The sequence below is a fragment of the Rana temporaria genome, chromosome 8, assembly GCF_905171775.1.
Source record: "Rana temporaria chromosome 8, aRanTem1.1, whole genome shotgun sequence".
Lineage (NCBI taxonomy): Eukaryota > Metazoa > Chordata > Amphibia > Anura > Ranidae > Rana > Rana temporaria.
In genome coordinates this window covers 25453121-25471955 of record NC_053496.1, presented here as the reverse complement: position 1 = coordinate 25471955, position 18835 = coordinate 25453121, and the positions used below count along the sequence as shown (strand labels likewise).

General features: G+C 45.9%; 1 protein-coding gene across 1 annotated transcript in view; it reads left to right on the top strand.

Moving 5' to 3' along the window:
- The window catches only part of PTPRE (protein tyrosine phosphatase receptor type E), a 327572-nt gene that overhangs the window by 165415 nt on the left and 143322 nt on the right, over nucleotides 1–18835 (top strand). The window contains exon 3 of the mRNA XM_040361419.1: nucleotides 10857–10962. Coding sequence (XP_040217353.1) covers nucleotides 10857–10962 — 106 coding nt within the window. The remainder of the gene's footprint in view (nucleotides 1–10856; nucleotides 10963–18835) is intronic.

Sequence of the window (18835 nt, the reverse complement as noted above, 5' to 3'; positions counted from 1 at the left end):
GGCTCTTACGCTGTCGGATCTTAAATGCAATTATTTTTTTCGCCGCTAGGTGTCGCCTCCGTCGTTTTCCCGATCGAGTATGCAAATTAGCATAATACGCGAATTCCCGAACGTACGCCCGACCGACGCAGTGAATTTACGACGTTTACTTAAGATTTGCGACGCGTAAAGTTGCCCCTAGGTCTATGAGGCGCACTCAATGTTAAGTATGGCCGTCGTCCCCGCGTCGAAATTTAAAAATTGACGTCGTTTGCGTAAGTCATCCTTGAATGGCGCTGGACGCCATTTACGTTAGCGTCGAAACCAATGACGTCCTTGCGACGTCACTTAGCGCAATGCACGTTGGGGAAATTTTAGGGACGGTGCATGCGCAGTACGTTCGGTGCGGGAACGCGCCTAATTTAAATGATCCACGCCCCCTACCCGGATCATTTGAATTTGGCGGGCTTGCGCCGGAGGATTTACGTTACGCCGCCGCAACTTTACAGGCAAGTGCTTTGTGAATCGAGCACTTGCCCGTAAAACTTAACGTAAATGAGATACGTTACGCCGCCGCAGTTTAAAGCGGTTCTACGTGAATCTGGCCCACAAAACTTAATAAATTGAATAAAAAAGTGTACAAGTACAGAAATAAAAACGGTTGGTAACTAGGGTGACTACGTGTCCCGGATTGCCCGGGACAGTCCCGCATTTTGCAGGTCTGTCCCGGGCACCTTCATTCCGGGACAATACAGTGTCCCGGAATGAAACTGACACAGCCACCCCCCGGGCCAATCTGAAGCCCCCAAAAAAAGCCGCCACATCACCGCTTTACTCAATGACAGTACTTGTCCTGGCCGGGAATGCCTGGAGGAGCACAATCCCCGCCCCCTGCTTGTGATTGGAGAAATCATAAATCCCGCCTCTTGTGTCCAATCACTGTGTTGTGATTGGTTACAGCACAAGCTGGTTTTTGGGAAGGGAAGGTGTCCCTGAATGGTAGTTTGGAAATGTGGTCACTCTACTGGTAACAACGAACACATGAATCACATGTTCAGAAGTATACTTTTTAGGATCGTTCTATAAGAAGTAAAGGGTTCTTTTGTGATCCAAATGAAATTTGGAGATTCCCCCTAGGGTGAGATTGTGAACGGCAACAACACTACCAAAATGATATAAAACCAATATTTATTAATCACTTCAGCCTCGGAAGAATTGGCTGCCCAATGACCGGGCCATTTTTTTGCGATTCGCCACTGCGTCGCTTTAACTGACAATTGCGCAGTTGTGCGACGTTGCACAAAAACAAAATTGATGTCCTTTTTTTCCCACAAATAGAGCTTTTTTTTGTGGTATTTGATCACCTCTGCGTTGTTTTTTTGCGCTATAAAAGAGCGTAAATTTTGAAAAAAAAAGCAATATTTTTAACTTTTTTCTATAATAAATATCTCCAAAAATATATATAATAAAATAATTGTTTCCTCAGTTTAGGCCGATACGTATTCTTCTACATATTTTTGGTAAAAAAAATATCGCAGTAAGTGTATATTGATTGGTTTGCGCAAAAGTTATAGCGTCTACAAAATAGGGGATAGTTTTATGGCATTTTTATTATTAATTTGTTTTTATTAGTAATGGCGGCGATCTGCGATTTTTATCGTGACTGCGACATTATGGCGGACACTTTTGACACTATTTTGGGACCATTGTCATTTTATAGAGCGATCAGTGGCCCGGATTCAGGTACGACTTGCGCATGGAGGGCAACGATTTTGCCCTACGCCCCCGCAAATAATTTGAGCTGCCCTCGATTCACGGAGCAGTAGCTCCGTAAATTGCGAGGGCGCGCCGGCAAAATTGCCCGGCGTAAGCGCGCGCAATGTAAATGATCCCGCCGGGGGCGGGAATCATTTAAATTAGGCGCGCTCCCGCACCGAGCGTACAGCGCATGCTCCGTCGGGAAACTTTCCCGACGTGCATTGCGGCAAATGACGTCGCAAGGACGTCATTTGCTTCAAAGTGAACGTGAATGGCGTCCAGCGCCATTCACGATTCACTTACGCAAACGACGTAAAATTCGAACGTCGCGACGCGGGAACGCCGGGTATCCTATAGCATTGGCTGCGCCTGCTATTAGGATGTGTAACCTTACGCGAAACCCGACGTACGCAAACTACGTAATTTGCGTACGCAGGGCTCGCGCAACATTGTGAATCGGTGTTAGTATGAAATTTGCATACTATACACAGATCACAATGGGAGCGCCCCCTAGCGGTCATCGCTAGAATGCAGCCTAAAATCTGCGTGGCATAAGAGCCTTATGCCACGCAGATTTTAGGCTGCAGTCGGCGTAACGAGTTCTCTGAATCGGGAGAACTCGTCAGCAATTGCGCTGCGTAACTATGGTTACGCAGGCGCAATTGCTACCTGAATCTGGGCCAGTGCTATTAAAATGAACTGTTTACTGTGTAAATTACACTGGCAGGGAAGGGGTTAACACTAGGGGGCGATCAAAGGGTTAAGTGTGTGATTCTAACTGTGTGGGGGCTGGACTACAAGTGACATGACATTGATCACTGTGCAGAATATTATACACACATTTTTTATTTATTTTTTTGGGGGGGTGGGGGTATTTTTGCTGAGAAATGATCACATTGTGGGGGGGGGAATGAATATTTATGTACTTGTCTCATTGATTGGATATTAGCTGATTCATTCCATTGGCCTTCAGAGGTTACTTCACTTTGCATATCGTCATTGCTTTATGAATATCCAGTTAGACATTAGGAAGGGGACTGTTGGACTGCGTACAATGAGGACTGAGCCGGATTCCTGTACATCTTCCACCTGGTCTCTGCAGGCGGAATGGTTCAGGCCGTCCTCCGTTACCCGCCTGCTTCTCATACTGATCTAAACAACAAGACTAGCAGAAAATGACACCCAGGGGACGGGGAGAAAACGGCTTGCAAAGGAACATTCAGCCCCTCCAGCTTGTACAATCGATGAATGTTCTTCCCTCCGGGGCTGACAAAGCCAGAAATGAAGAGTGTTTAACGGGTAACCTGAAGTCATTGGAATATTGCGCAGGGCTTTGTGGTCGATGGAGATTTCCAGGCGGTTATCGTCTGTCTTGCGTTCTAAATTCTTGCCTGTTCAAAGCGGAACTTCACTTTCTCAATCAACATTGGCTATTTGTAATCCTAGCATTAGTAAATAGATAGGAAAGTACACTATATTGTCAAAAGTATTGGGACACCTGCCTTTACACGCACATAAAATTTATTGGCATCCCAGTCTTAGGCCCCATACACACGATAGAATCCATCCGCTGAAAAATCCCAGCGAATGGGTTTCAGCGGATAGATCCTATGGTGTGTACACTCCAGCGGATCTGTTTCTGCGGATATTTATCCCCTGGGATGGATTTCCAGCGGATAAATATTTGATGACATGCTATCAAATCCATCTGCTGGAATCCATCCCAACAGATGGATCCGCTGGTCTGTATAGACTCACCGGATCCATCCGTCCGAAGGGATCCCCCGCATGCGTCGTAATGATTCGACGCATGCGTGGAATTCCTTATATGACAGCGTCGCGCACGTCGCCGCGTCATAATCGCGGCGACAGCGTGACACGTCATCGCCAGAGGATTTCGGCGCGGATTTCGATTCGATGGTGAGTACACTCCATCGCATGGAAATCCGCGCAAATCCTCGAGAGGATTTATCCGCGGATACGGTCCGCTGGACCGTATTCGCGGATAAATCCTCTCGTGTGTATGGGGCCTTAGTCTGTAGGGTTCAATATTGAGTTGGTCCACCCTTTGCAGCTATAACAGCTTCAACTCTTCTGGGAAGGGACCCTTCAGGGTAGGACCGCGCTATATTAACTACTTTAGACCCAGGCCATAGTAAAAAGATGGCCTCCAGGTGGCTCTATAAATCCGGGAGGCCGTCTTTTTACGGCCTCGCATCCTCCGGCCACGGGGGGCGCGCACCCGGCGCGTCCCCGAGATGCCGATGCGCGTGCCTGGCGCCTGCGATGTCCACCAGGTGCCCGCGTTTGGCAATGACAGAGCAGGGACGTGGAGCTCTGTGTGTAAACACAGAGATCCACGTCCTGTCAGGGAGAGAGGAGACAGATGCTGTGTCCCTTGTACATAGGGACACAGCATCGGTCACCTCCCCCAGTCACCCCCCTCCCCCCACAGTAAGAATCACTCCCAGGATACACATTTAACCCCTTCCTCACCCCCTAGTGTTAACCCCTTCCCTGCCAGTCACATTTATACAGTAATCAATGCATTTTTATAGAACTGTTCGCTGTATTAATGTGAATGGTCCCAAAAATGTGTCAAATGTGTCCGCCGCAATATCGCAGTCCTGCCAAAATTCGCAGATCGCCGTATTACGAGTAAAAAAAAAAAAATAATAAAAAAAATGTCAGAATTCTATCCCCTATTTTGTAGCCACTATAACTTTTGCGCAAACCAATCACTATACGCTTATTGCGATTTTTTTTTTTTTTTTTACCAAAAATATGTAGAATACGTATCGGCCTAATCTATTTTTTTTTTTTTTTTAAATGGGATATTTATTATAGCAAAAAGTAAAAAATATTGTGTTTTTATTTTTTTCAAAATTGTCGCTCTTTTTTTTTTTATAGCGCAAAAAATAAAAAACGCAGAGGTGATCAAATACCACCAAAAGAAAGCTCTATTTGTGGGAAAAAAAGGACGTAAATTTTGTTTGGGAGGCACGTCGCATGACCGCGCAATTTTAATTTAAAGCGACGCACTGCTGAAAGCTGAAATTTCGCCTGGGCAGGAAGGGGGTATATGGGCCCAGTAAGCAAGTGGTTAAGATACCTCTCAACTCAAGGCTGTCCACAAGGTTTAGGAGTGTGTCTATGGGAAGGTTTGACCATTCTTCCAGAAGAGCATTTGTGAGGTCAGGCACTATTGTGGAAGAGAAGGCCTGGCTCACAGTCTCCGCTCTAATTCTATCGGGATGTGTTTGGGACTCTGTACAGGCCAGTCAAGTTCCTCCACCCCAAACTCGCTCATCGATGTCTTTATGGACCTTGCTTTGTGCACTGGTCCAAATAAGTTGGTGGAGGGGGGATTATGGTGTGGGGTTGTTTTTCAGGTATTGGACTTGGCCCTTTAGGTCCAGTGAAGGTAAGTCTTAAGGCGTCGGCATACCATGACATTTTGGACAATTTTATGCTCCCAACCAGTGCAGCCATCCAACATTTTTGGGCCCCTTAGGCCTTGTACACACGAGGAGACGCGGACCGTTTTCATCGGACATGTCTGCTGGGAGCTTTTGGTCTGATGTGTGTACACACCATCAGACCAAAATCCCCGCGGACAGAGAACGCGGTGACGTAGAAGACGTTGTTGAATCAATTTGACGCATGCGCGGGATTTCGGGCCGCTGGTTATACGTCATAACCAGCGGACATGTCCGACGGACAGGTTTCCAGCGGACAAGTTTCTAAGCATGCTAAGAAACTTTTGTCTGCTGGAAACCTGTCCACTAGGCCGTACACACGGTCGGACATGACCGCGGAAACTGGTCCGCGGACCAGTTTCAGCGGACATGTTCGGTCGTGTGTACGGGGCCTAACACAACGTTCAAACCACACATGTGAGGTATCGCTTTGATCTTTAGAGCGAGAGCAATAATTCTAGCCCTAGACCTCCTCTGTAACTCAAAACATGCAACCTGTAGATTTTTTTTTTTTTTTATCTTAATTTCTCTTTATTGTTTTCAAAAAAAAAAAAAAAATATATAAACATAAATACAGGTTTATATGCTTACATATCTGTAGTATAAAATTGCTTAATTTAGTTACATTAATACAAATAAACAAACATACATTATTTAGATTCATTGATTTACCCCTTCCCCTCCCTCTCTTCTCCCCCTCCCCCCCCCCCCCCCCCCGCCAATATTATAAAGCTATAGGAGTAGGTATCTTCATCCTAATTAGTTTTTAGTTAGTTGAAGGAGAGAGGGCAAAGAGAAAAAAAGCGGAATCCCAGAGGCATATAAAAGAGAATCCAGTCCATCGGAAGGCAGAGAGTACAGAGATGTCATTAGTTTCTTTTTGTCATTAGAGAGCTTTACCAGCCTCTGAGATAGTGGTATTTACACACTCTATACAGGGGCTATCTCTCAAAGGGGACTCCCATTTCTATCAACCAAGGCCCCCACACTCTTCTAAATCTGTTGTAGTTTCCTTGTTTAATAAAGGCCACCCTCTCGCACCAAATCAGAGCATTGATTGTTTCAACCCAATTCTCAACTGTTGGAGGTACATGCGCTTGCCATCTCTGTGCTATTAGCTTCCGAGCTTGGAATAGGCACCTAAGTACACTTTCCATGGCTCCTACGGGGATTCTATGGTCTTCCATACCACCTAGCAGGCAAGTTCTAGCCTCCGGTTCTAAAGAGGTCTTGAAGATCTTATTGATCTTGATTATCACTGCTGTCCAATATCTAAAGAGCTTGGGGCATCTCCAGAACATGTGTATAAGGTCCCCTGTTGCCCTACACCTGGGGCATTCATCGTTTTGCTTCCAACCTAGTGCAAACATTTTTTTAGGGGTATTATAGACCCGGTGGAGTAGAAATAGGTGGGACAGTCTCTGAGCTGGGGCAATTGACACCAGTGTTCCTCTATATAGGATTTCATTCCACTTCTCCGGGGTCAATAGCCCAATATCTCTTTCCCACTTTTCTCGGCTCTTAGCCACCCCGATTTGACTTATGGATTTGGCCCCCAATTTGTCGTATAGTACAGAGATTTGACCTTTTGTAATGTTAGTCTGGATCATTTTGAGAAGTACAGGGGTATGAGTCCTAACCATCGGATGGATCTTGAACTGAGTCTGGAGAGCATGCCTAACCTGTAAATAATTAAAGAATGTCTTATTTGGTATATTAAATTCATCTCTCAATTCCGAGAAAGTTTTAATAAGGTTTCCCTCATACATGTGTAATAGCCGTGTTATCCCCTGGTTCTCCCAAGTTTTAGGAATTTCTATGTCTCTAAGTTCTGTTAGGTTCTTATTATGCCAGAGGGGGGCAAACTCAGTTACACCAGTATATCCCAACAAAGCTTTCGTAGTCTGCCATACCTTGTTAATTAGCTTTACAGTTGGGCATTGATAGTGAAATGAGTTTGCCTCTAGGGCTTCTATTAGGATCGTATGTGGAGCCCTTGATAGCATCAATTTAAAATTCTTATTGCCCAGCTTTTGAGAGCCACACCCCACTATGTGCTGTAGTTGGGATGCCAAGAAATATGTTCTCGGGTGTGGGACCGCCATCCCCCCCTCCTTCACCGGCAGTTGCATAGTCTGAAGTCTAATTCTGGCCTGACCTCCCTTCCACACCAACTCCCTAAACAATGTCTCCATTCGCTTAAACCATATTTGGTTCACCCAGACTGGAGAGTTGTGAAGGGCATATAGTATCTGGGGAAGCCAGATCATTTTTATCAAATTGCATCTGCCAGCTACAGAGAGGGGGAGGCGGCTCCAGATATCTTTTTTTAGTTTCAATTTTAACAGTAGTGGAGCGATGTTATTACTGGTGTACTCCTTGACCTCGCTAGTGATCCAGACCCCCAAGTATTTCAATTTTGTTGTAATTTTCAACTGGGGCATTTCGGCTATTGTCTGGTCCCCCAGCGGATCTATCGGGAGTAAGGCCGACGTATCCCAATTAACCACTAGTCCCGAAAACTTTCCAAACTCCCCGACCATTTGGACCACTGTGGTCAACGAGCTATCCACATTCCCTATAAAAAACAGGACATCGTCCGCGAAGAGCGATATCTTGTCTTCCTCTGAACCCCTTCTAAACCCCTGTATGTCTTTATTTAGTCTAGTTTTGATAGCAAGAGGTTCCATGGCAAGTGCGAACAGGAGCGGTGAAAGGGGGCAGCCCTGTCTCGTCCCTCTCTCGAGCTTAAATGTGTCTGAGACTTCACCATTAATTTTGATTTTTGCTCGTGGTTCGCTATATAGGAGTTGAACCCACTTAATAAACAATGGGCCAAATCCAAAGCTTTCTAATACCTTCCATAGGTATGGCCACTCAATGCTATCGAAGGCCTTAGCTGCGTCTAAGGCCAACAGTGCTCTGGGGCCCTCGTTGTCAGTGGGGATCTGTATATTTAGGAAGGCCCTTCTGATGTTTATGCTGGTTGACCTGTTTGGAATGAACCCTGATTGATCCGAGTGGATAAGGCTCTCAATACACCCTTTTAGTCGGTTTGCCAGTACTTTAGCAAGAATTTTTGCGTCTGTACAAAGCAATGATATTGGACGATAAGAGGTAGGATCTAATTTATCTTTTTCCTCCTTATGGATCACAACAATCGTTGCCTCCATCATAGAGGAAGGGAGTTGCCCCTCCAAGAAAGCACTTTTTAAAATCTGAAGCAGTTCTGGTAGTAAAATTTCACTAAAGCGTTTGTAGATCTCTATTGGGAGCCCGTCCGGGCCCGGTGATTTATGGCTGGACATCCCCGCTACTGCCGACTGTAGTTCTTCCAGTGTAAGTGGGGATTCCAGTTTTTCCCTGTCCACTTCTGGGAGAATTGGAACTGGAATTCCCTGAAAGAAGGCCTCCATTCCTGCATTTCCTCCCCTAGACTTATAGAGGGATTTATAAAAGCCATGAAATGTTTGTCTTATCTCACTACTATCAGTGGAAATATCGCCTGTTAAGGCCCTAATTGCCGAGATATTTGAAGAGGGGGAATTGGCCCGAGTCAGCAAAGACAAAACTCGCCCCACCTTCTCCCCCTCCCCAAATTGGGCTTGTTTCTGGAATATTCGATGGTTCTCTGCCTTTCTCATGGTGGCCATCTTATAGGCCTTCTGTTTGTCGAGCCACTCTCTTTGACTACTTACGGACGGGGTCTCAATATATCTTTGTTCAGCTACCATCACTTCACTTCTAAGATCCTCTTCCCATGCCCTAGACTCCCTCTGCACTCTTGCCACTCCCTGGATCAACAGACCCCTCAAATAGGCCTTCAGCGAGTCCCAGACCACTCCAGACCTTGCCGAGCCTGTATTTATTTCGAGATATTCTTTCAAGCTGTTCAACATTTCCTGTGGTTCACCCAATAGCTCAAGCCAGTATGGGCTGATTTTCCACTCTCTTTGAAGGATATTCTTACTCCTCCTAATAACTAGGTCCAATAGTGAGTGGTCTGAGACCCCCCTTGGTCCATATTCTATCTCCTTGACCATACCCAGAGCCAACTCGTTGCCCAAGGCCATGTCAATTCTGGACAAGGTAGCATGGGAGCTAGAGAGACAGGAATACTGTCGAATACATGTGAGGTATCGCTTTGATCTTTAGAGCGAGAGCAATAATTCTAGCCCTAGACCTCCTCTGTAACTCAAAACATGCAACCTGTAGATTTTTAAGGGTAAAAGTTTGTCGCCATTCCACGAGCGGGCACAATTTTGAAGCGTGACATGTTGGGTATCGGTTTACTCAGCGTAACATTATGTTTTACAATAAAAAAAAAAATTGGGCTAACTTTACTGTTGTCTTATTTTTTAATTCAAAAGAGTGTATTTTTTCCTAAAAAAGTGCACTTGTAAGACGGCTGCACATATACGGTATGACATAAATAGGTATATTCACAAAGAGTTAGGCCGGCTTATCTACAGATAAGCCGACCTAACTCTGAATCGAAGCCGACCTATGTTTAAGTGTATTCTCTAACAGAGATACGCTTAAACATATCTAAGATAGGACGGCTTGCGCCGTCCTATCTTAGATTGCAATGTTTTGGCTTACCGCTAGGTGGCGCTTACATTGCGGCCGGCCTAGATTATGTAAATGAGGGGATACGCCGATTCACGAGCGTACGCCGGGCCTACACCGTCGCATTACGTCGTTTCCGTACGCGATAGGCCGCCTAAAGTTATTCCACCTATGAGGTGGAATAACAACGTTAAGTATGGCCGCCGTTCCCGCCGCAAGGTTCGAATTTTTTACGTCGTTTGCGCAAGTCGTCCGCGAATCAGGATTTACGTCGTTTACGTACGCGTCGAAATCAATAGGCCCATACGGCCTACTTAGCCGCAATGCGCACTGGGAAATGTAGTCGCCCGGCGCAAATGTGCAGTGTAAAAAACGTAAAAAAAACGTGAGGTCAAGCCTCATTTACATGCTACACGCCCCCCTCCCAGTCATTTGAATTAGGCGCGCTTACGCCCGCTCGTTTTAGGCTACGCCGCCGAAAATTTGAAGGTAAGTGGTTTGAGAATCACTAATAGCCTAAATAATTTACGGCGGTGTAGCCTAAAAAGACTAGGCTAGGCCGTCCTAATTTTAGGCAATTGTATGTGAATCTACCAAAAAGTATTGCAACGACCGGCATTTTATTCTCTAGGGTGTTCGATTTTTTTTTTTATAATGTTTGGGATTTCGAAGTAATTTTCTAGCAAAAAAAACTCGTTTTTAACTTGTAAACAACACATCTGAAAAAGAGTCTTGGTCCTTAAGTGGTTAAGCTGTCTGCAGAGAAATGTAGATGGATTGATGGGGATTTCTGTTTTAAATGTAACAAGTCAGGGAGCAAAAAACATGCAGACTGTCTTTCTTTGCCTCTTGGGCTTCACATTAATTCCAAATATGGATAGATTCCGTTTCATTATTCTGCAACTAGCATGCAACCTGGTAGTCGGAGAACGGCAGCTTCCGGCTGAGCCTTCTCACACAGGTATCTTGCTCCAAAAACAGGTTCCTTGCAAACAATTTATTGAATGATTTTATGTGTTGTCTGGAGTTGAACTCTGATTTTAAAATGTTCTTTTTCTTTTTTTTTTCCAGATACTACAGAACCCACTGAGCCCAGCGCCAATTCTATATTAACATCGGTCCTGGTACCTTTACTGGTCTGCTTTGCGCTCATTATCCTGGCTGGTTACCTTCTAAGGTAAATGTTCTCTAATTATTAGGCTGAGGTTATGCAATGACGGGTTAGTACAAAGGCACGATTGAAGTCGGCAAGCTTGGGAGAGGGATATTCTAACACACATCACCAAATGTTCCATATAGGGTAGAATTATGGGTGTATTGATTACTTCCGTGGGTGATCAAGTACCAGTACTTTATAGATGATCTCTATGCAGATTTAATAGACACAGATGAATGCAGCTCTATAAGCATTAAAGGGATTTGAAAGGTTGTCATTTGAAAAAAAAAAAGTAACAAACCTGTTGTACTTACCTGCTCTGTGCAATGGTTTTGCACAGAGCAGCCCCAATCCTCTTATTTTTGACTCCCCCTCCCCCTGCTGAGTGTTCCCAATAGCAAGCCTCCAAGGTAAAATATCCTCTGCCTTTAGAACCACTTTAATACACAATGGGCCAGATTCTCGTAGAACGGCGTATCTTTGCGGCGGGGTAACGTATCCGATTTACGTTACGCCTCCGCAACTTAGACGGGCAAGTGCTGTATTCTCAAAGCACTTGCTCCGTAAGTTGCGGCGACGTAGTGTAAATCGGCCGGCGTAAGCCCGCCTAATTCAAATTTGGAACAGGGGGGCGTGTTTTATGTAAATGTTGTGTGACCCGACGTGATTAAAGTTTTTCACGAAAGGCGCATGCGCCGTCCGTGGAAATCTCCCAGTGTGCATTGCTCCCAATACGCCGCAAGGACGTCATTGGTTTCGACGTGAACGTAAATGACGTCCAGCCCCATTCACGGACGAGTTACGCAAACGACGTTAAATTTTCTAATTTTGTTGCGGGAACGACGGCCATACTTAACTTACACCACCATATAGCAGGGGTAACTATACGCCGGGAAAAGCCTAACGTAAACGGCGTAAATGTACTGCGTCGGCCCGGGCGTACGTTCGTGAATTTGCGTATCTAGCTAATTTGCATACTCAACGCGGAATTCGACGGAAGCGCCACCTAGCGGCCAGCGTAAATATGCAGTTACGATACGACGGTGTAACACGGTTACGCCAGTCGGATCTACGGGAAATCTATGCGTAACTGATTCTAAGAATCAGGCGCATAGATACGACCACACAACTCAGAGATACGACGGCGTATCTGGAGATACGCCGTCGTATCTCGTTTGAGAATCTGGCCCAATATGTATTACATAGTTACATAGTTAGATAGGGAGTTAGATATTAGTTATATGTAAGCAGTGTAAATGCCCACATTTAACCTGGTTGCAGTCCTTGTACAACAGGGCTGGAGTGTGCGAGGAAGAAGAAGCACAAAGAGCCAATTCGTTCCTTTTTTGACAAGAAAAATGTTGATAGGAGGAGAGAGCAGATAATGCCCCATGTACACTTCTGCTGCTAAACTGACTTTCTTTATCGTACATCACGGGACACAGAGAAGCATAGTAATTACAATGTGGGTTATAGAGTCTACCTTCAGGTGATGGACACTGACACGCCCTTAAGGCAGGAAGTTCCCTCCCCTATATAACCCCTCCCATACCGGGAGTCCCTTGGTTTTCTCGCCAGTGTCTAAGGTGTTGGTCACGAGTGAACATGTGCTCTCAGGAGCTCCACTGGAGGGATCCATGCTGGATTTAAAAAGCCTCCATAGAAACCAGATCCGTCCAAAGTGCTTCTTAGCCAAAGTGGACGGTACCCGGGCCCCGGTTGAGACGAACAGGGTTTTGCCTGTAATGCTCCTCATTTGAGGGCTGAATCCTGGGTTTTCAGTGCCTTGGTCATACTCCTTCCAGGGGAATTTGTCAGAGGTGGGGAACACCAGATGTGGATCTCTTGGCATCAAGGTTCAATGCGAAAGTGGACATTTTCTGTCCCGGACGAGAGATCCGCTCGCGGAACAGATGCGCTGGTGTTTCCGTGGGGTCGGTTCTCCCTAATCTATGCATTTCCTCTGCTACAATTGTTACCCCGCCTCCTTCGCAGGATAAAGTCGGGAGGAAAACCAGTGATTCTGGTCGCTCCAGCTTGGCCCAGAAGAGCCTGGTACGCGGAGATTGTAAGGATGTCGGTGGGACATCCATGGACCCTTCCGCTTCGTCCAGACCTGCTCTCACAGGGGCCAATATTCCACCCTTCCTTACGGTCTCTAAATTTAACGGTCTGGCTGTTGAATCCTGTATCCTAAAGATGAGGGGTCTCTCTAATTCTGTTGTGTCTACACTAATTAATGCCAGAAAGCCAGCATCTAGGCTTATTACAGAGTTTGGAAGGCATATGTGACCTGGTGCGAAGCCAAAGGGTGGCATCCTCGCAGGTATGTCATTGGCAGAATACTGGGGTTTCTGCAGTTGGGGGCAGACATAAAGCTAGCCCTAAGTACCATCTAAGGCTAGGTCTCGGCCTTATCAATATTTTTTCAAAGGCCACTGGCTACACATTCTCTGGTTAAAACCTTTTACAGGGGGTGATTCGTGTTAAGACCCCCTTGTGCCCGTGGGACCTGAATCTGGTCCTTTCTGCCCTCCAGAAACAACCCTTTGAGCCTCTGTCTCACATTCCCTTGGTCCTCTTGACCAGGAAGGTGGTTTTCTTGGTAGCCATATCCTCTACTAAGAGGGTATCGGATTTGGCGGCCCTCTCATGTATGGAGCCATACCTAATTCTTCACAAGGATAGACTGGTCCTGCGGCCTCATCCAGCCTTCCTTCCCAAGGTAGTTTCAAACTTTCATCTGAACCAGGATCTGGTTCTCCCTTCTTTTTTCCGGAGCCTAGTTCTGCAAAAGAGAGATCTTTGCACACTCTGGATGTACTGAAAGCAGTTAAGATCTATCTTAAGGCTACTGCTCAGATCTGTAAAACTGAAATTTTATTAGTTCTGCCGGAAAAACCCAGAAGTGGAATGGCAGCCTCTAAGTCCACTATCTATAAATGGATTCGACAAGTCATTACTCAAGCCTATGGCTTGAAGGGTAAGGTTCCTCCGTTTGAGGTTAAAGCGCACTCCACTAGAGTGGTTGGCACTAGAGGTCGACCGATATATCGGCAGGCCGATATATCGGCTGATATTTGGCCGTTTTGAATAAATCGGCATCGGCCGATTTTTATCCAAATTAGGCCGATATTTAACATGGCCGCTAGCGGTGCCACGGCTCCAGAGCTAGGCCGAAGCCGCGGCCTTTCCTGATGCTGTGACCGTGGCGACAATCCGCCCTCCTCTCTGTTTACACCCACAGAGGAGGAGGGGCCCACGCTCGTGGGACACACACCACTCTCTGGTGTCTGTACTACGGGGGGCCTGTACTGAGGAGGGGGGGTGTCTATACTGGAGGGAGAGGGGGTCTGTACTGAGGGGGTGACACCATTTTTTTTGCACCAGTATCACCTGCCTTCTGCCAATGCCACCTGCCAATGCCAATACCAGTGCCACCATCCAGTGCCAATTAGTGCCACCTTCCATCCAGTGCCATCTGCCAATGCCATCCAGTGCCACCTACCAGTGCCAACTAAAGCCATCAGTGCCACCTGCCAATGCCAACCAGTGCCATCTGCCAGTGCTAACTATTGCCATCCAGTGCCACCTGCCAGTGGCAATTAGTGCAACCTGCCAGTCAGTGCCAACCAGTGCCACTTGCCAGTGTCACCTGTTAGTGCCACGTGCTAATCATTGCCATCTGCCAGTGCCATCTGCCAATCAGTGCCACCTGCCAGTGCCAATTAGTGCCATCCAGTGCCACCAAAAAAAAAATAAAAAAATCGGCCTGAAATATCGGCCGCAAAAATCGGCCTCAAAAATAGGCATCATATATGGGCCATCGGCCACCCTGATTTCTAAATATCGGCATCGGCCAGAGAAAAACCCATATTGGTCAACCTCTAGTTGGCACTTCTTGGGCAGTGCATCATCAAGCCTCCATGGCTCAGATCTGTAAGGCTGCGACTTGGTCGTCGGTCCATACTTTCACTAAATTTTACCAATTGGATATCAGAAAAAATGAGGAAGACGCCTTTGGGCGCAGTTTGACTCCTCACGTCTGATGGCGCCCGGCTTGTTTTTGGTGTCTCCCTCCCCTCATTTGGCATTGCTTTAGGACATCCCACAAAGTAATTACTATGCTTCTCTGTGTCCCGTGATGTACGATAAAGAAAATAGGATTTTATTAACAACTTACCTGTAAAATCCCTTTCTTGGAGTACATCCCGGGACACAGAGCTCCCACCCCTCTTGATGGGGATATTGGGACACTTATTGCTTTGCTACAAAACGGAGGTACTCCCGGTATGGGAGGGGTTATATAGGGGAGGGAACTTCCTGCCTTAAGGGCGTGCCAGTGTCCATCACCTGAAGGTATGACTCTATAACCCACATAGTAATTACTATGCTTCTCTATGTCCCGTGATGTACTCCAGGATTTTACAGGTAAGCTGTTATAAAAATCCTATTTTCAGAGACACTTGGACACTTTCAATGTTAACTTATGTGTACATGTACACAGGGCCGTTTGCTGTCGTTTTTAGGCAGTTGCGTTTTATAGACCTTTTTTGAAGGCAAAAAAATGTGTTCAGAAGCAGAAGTTTCAGATGCCAAATGCTTCTAAACGCGGTAACCCGCGCTTAGCAGCGTTTCGTTGATAGACGTTTTTCTTTTTTTGCCATTTAAAAAAAAACTCATGTAAATGCGGCAAAACAGACGTTTTAAACATGGGTTACTATCTGTCAAGTTAAATCGTTCAGGAGAGGTTGTAAAAACGTCCCAACAGAAAAATGAGCTCATCACTATGCTGCTTCTGCCTTCCTATTGGGACAACCCCCACCCTCCGGTCCTGTGTCCTATAAAAGTAAGGGAGGCCCCGACCCTGGAGCTGCCTAAGGGGTTCTTGTCACTGTTCTGTTTGATCGGTTCCATCCGGTTAAGTTTGGTTGGACCCGTTCCCTGCAGTTAAAGTGGAGGTTCACCCAAAAACTCAATTTTTAACATTAGATTGAGGCTCATTTTGGGAAGCAGAATCGGGTGTTTTTTTTTAAATCAAAGCAGTACTTACCGTTTTAGAGAGAGATCTTCTCCGCCGCTTCCGGGTATGGGCTGCGGGACTGAGCGTTCCTATTTGATTGACAGGCTTCCGACGGTCGCATACAGAGCGTCACGATTTTCCGAAAGTAGCCGAACGTCGGCGCCGTATAGAGCCGCACCGACGTTCGGCTTCTTTCGGCTACTCGTGACGCGATGTTTGCGACCGTCAGAAGCCTGTCAATCAAATAGGAACGTCCAGTCCCGAAGACCATACCCGGAAGCGGCGGAGAAGATCTATCTCTAAAACGGTAAGTACTGCTTCGATTTAAAAAAAAACACCCGATTGTGCTTCCCAAAATGAGCATCAATCTAATGTTAAAACATTTTTTTCGGGTGAACTCACGCTTTAATGGAATCTGGATTTCCAGTGATGTGCAGAGTTCCGACTGATACTTTTCCAGTCAGAGTTCCCACTACCTAGGAGGATTGCTGGGGCTTGCAGTCCTTCCTGAAGACACCAACTGTGGGCTTACCAAAGATGGACTCCTTTCTATGCAGGCATGCTGGGGCAGCCGCAAGCCTGAAGTTAGGGACTATGAATGATGGGGAAATGTTTGCACTTTATTGCAGACTGTCGGCTATGTCAATGTGTTAATTTATTCAAGTAAAGCTTATGAAACATTACCCTTGCCTGGCCTGAAGGTACTAAAGGGGTGCAATGCAAGTAATTGGCACATATAGTTGCAGCTCGGGTTACTAAAGGGGTGCAATGCAAGTAATTGGCACATATAGTTGCAGCTCGGGTTACTAAGCATATTTGGGTACGAAGATAACGGTACAAGAGTTCATACAGTGTTAAGATATAATTGGTTACCAAGGGTAACGAATGGTTTTCTAGCAGCCTGTCGTTGGTGTGTACATGTGACAAGTGAGATGGCCTTTTTGCAGCGAGGGAGATGTTGCCAGCACTCCTCCGGCAGCGATCTGTCTCCCATAGCAACGGGTGAAGATCTGGACTGCCGGGGACCTCGAACTGTACAGAAGAGGAAGAGTTAAGTGAAGAGCACACATGGAGTCGGCGCTAGGTTCATGGCAGGACCCCGCTACCTCAATAGGAACGCTCGGTATTTGGGATTGAGGTAGCGGTCATACGCTGGGTAGGTGGAGAGGGCAAGGGCTCTGCGTGTCCCTCTTAAATGCACCGTGCTGATGTACAGAAAAATTGTAAGAGTTAATTAGAGAACAATCGGTTGTTCCAGTAAAGGTACCCCCCATGTAAGAGATATAACCCCAATCAAAGTGTCTAGTGTGGCACAGAGGAACCCACCCTGGGGAAGGCCTCTCATGTGACCCTTACTTGGCTCTCAGCGAGGAGGGAAACATGGAGGACATGTGGCACCTTTTTCTCAAAGTCAGCAAGCCGAGTTTTTCCACACCTGTGACGCAAAGCATCACAAGCCGTGGCTCGTGTAAGACCCCCTCTGGCTGCCCGTTATGATTTTAGTGGGCAGTTGGGTGGACAGTTTTTTGTAAAACTATGGCTTAAATGCCTGTGTTTACTGCCCCTTTGCCACCCCTGTAAACAAAGCTTTACACAACGCACAAAAAACCGCATGTCAACATACGTGTCTCATAATGCAGTGTAGTGCAAAGAATTGAATGAGGTGCCATTTTTTAACAATTTATCAAAAATAAAAAAGGCAAAAGAAAGAAAGAACATATCACACCCCCCCTACACAAAGCACGTGATCATTCTACGAACCATAATGAACCCCCTAAAGGATAGTTGTTCTTTTAGTAAATTTTATAGCTTAATTACCCCCTCCTGGCAACCCCCTTAACTTTAATTTATTCATTGTGTGGCCCGGTGGGAGTTGCACAGCGTCTTCACTGAATGTCTTCAGGTCAGGCTGTGCTGCACAGAAGAATCTATATTCATTCCTATGTCAAGATCATCTATTATTTATCAGTGATGGACAGTCTTTCCATAGGAATTAATGGAAGCAAAGCTCGGTCAGGAGACATTGGATGTAGAGGCCATGCAGCTCTCAGAAGGCCAAACAGGGAAGATTTTGGCTTGTGGCAGATAAGTATATGGCTGCTACCAGGTCAAATTCAGGTATTTACACTGCTTGCAATTAAAAAAACACATTTAATGTCATATTAGAGCTACCATATAATTAATATTAACCGTTTAGCGACCGTCGCACGCCGATATACGTAGAAACAATGGCACGGCAGGTAAATGGCGTACCTGTACGTCCCTTTAACTTCGTGCCTCGTGAGTGCGCTTGCGGGTCCCAGGAAGTTGATGTTCCCAGGTGGTCCGCGATTGCAGTCGGCAAAGGCAGAACAGGGGGATGCCTTTGTAAACAAGGCATTCCCCTGTTCTGCCTAGTGACATGTCACTGATCGAATGTTCCCTGTGATCGGGAACAGTGATTAGTGACATATCACTGGTAGCTCCTCCCCCTAACAGTTAAAATCACTCCCTAGGACACACTTAACCCATTCAGCGCCACCTAGTGGTTAACCCCTTCCCTGCCACTGTAATTTTCACAGTAAACAGTGCATTTTTTAGAGCACTGACCGCTGTAAAAATGACAATGGTCCCAAAAATGTGTCAGAAGTGTCCGATGTGTCCGCTATAAAGTCGCAGTCACAATAAAAATCGCAGCTCGCCGCCATTACTAGTAAAAAAAAATGTATAATAAAAATGCCATAAAACTATCCCCTATATCCTATTTTGTAGACGCTATAACTTTTGCGCAAACCAATAAATATACGCTTATTGCGTTTTTTTTTTTTTTTACCAAAAATATGTAGAAGAATACATATCGGCCTAAACTGAGAAAAAATATGCATTTTAAAA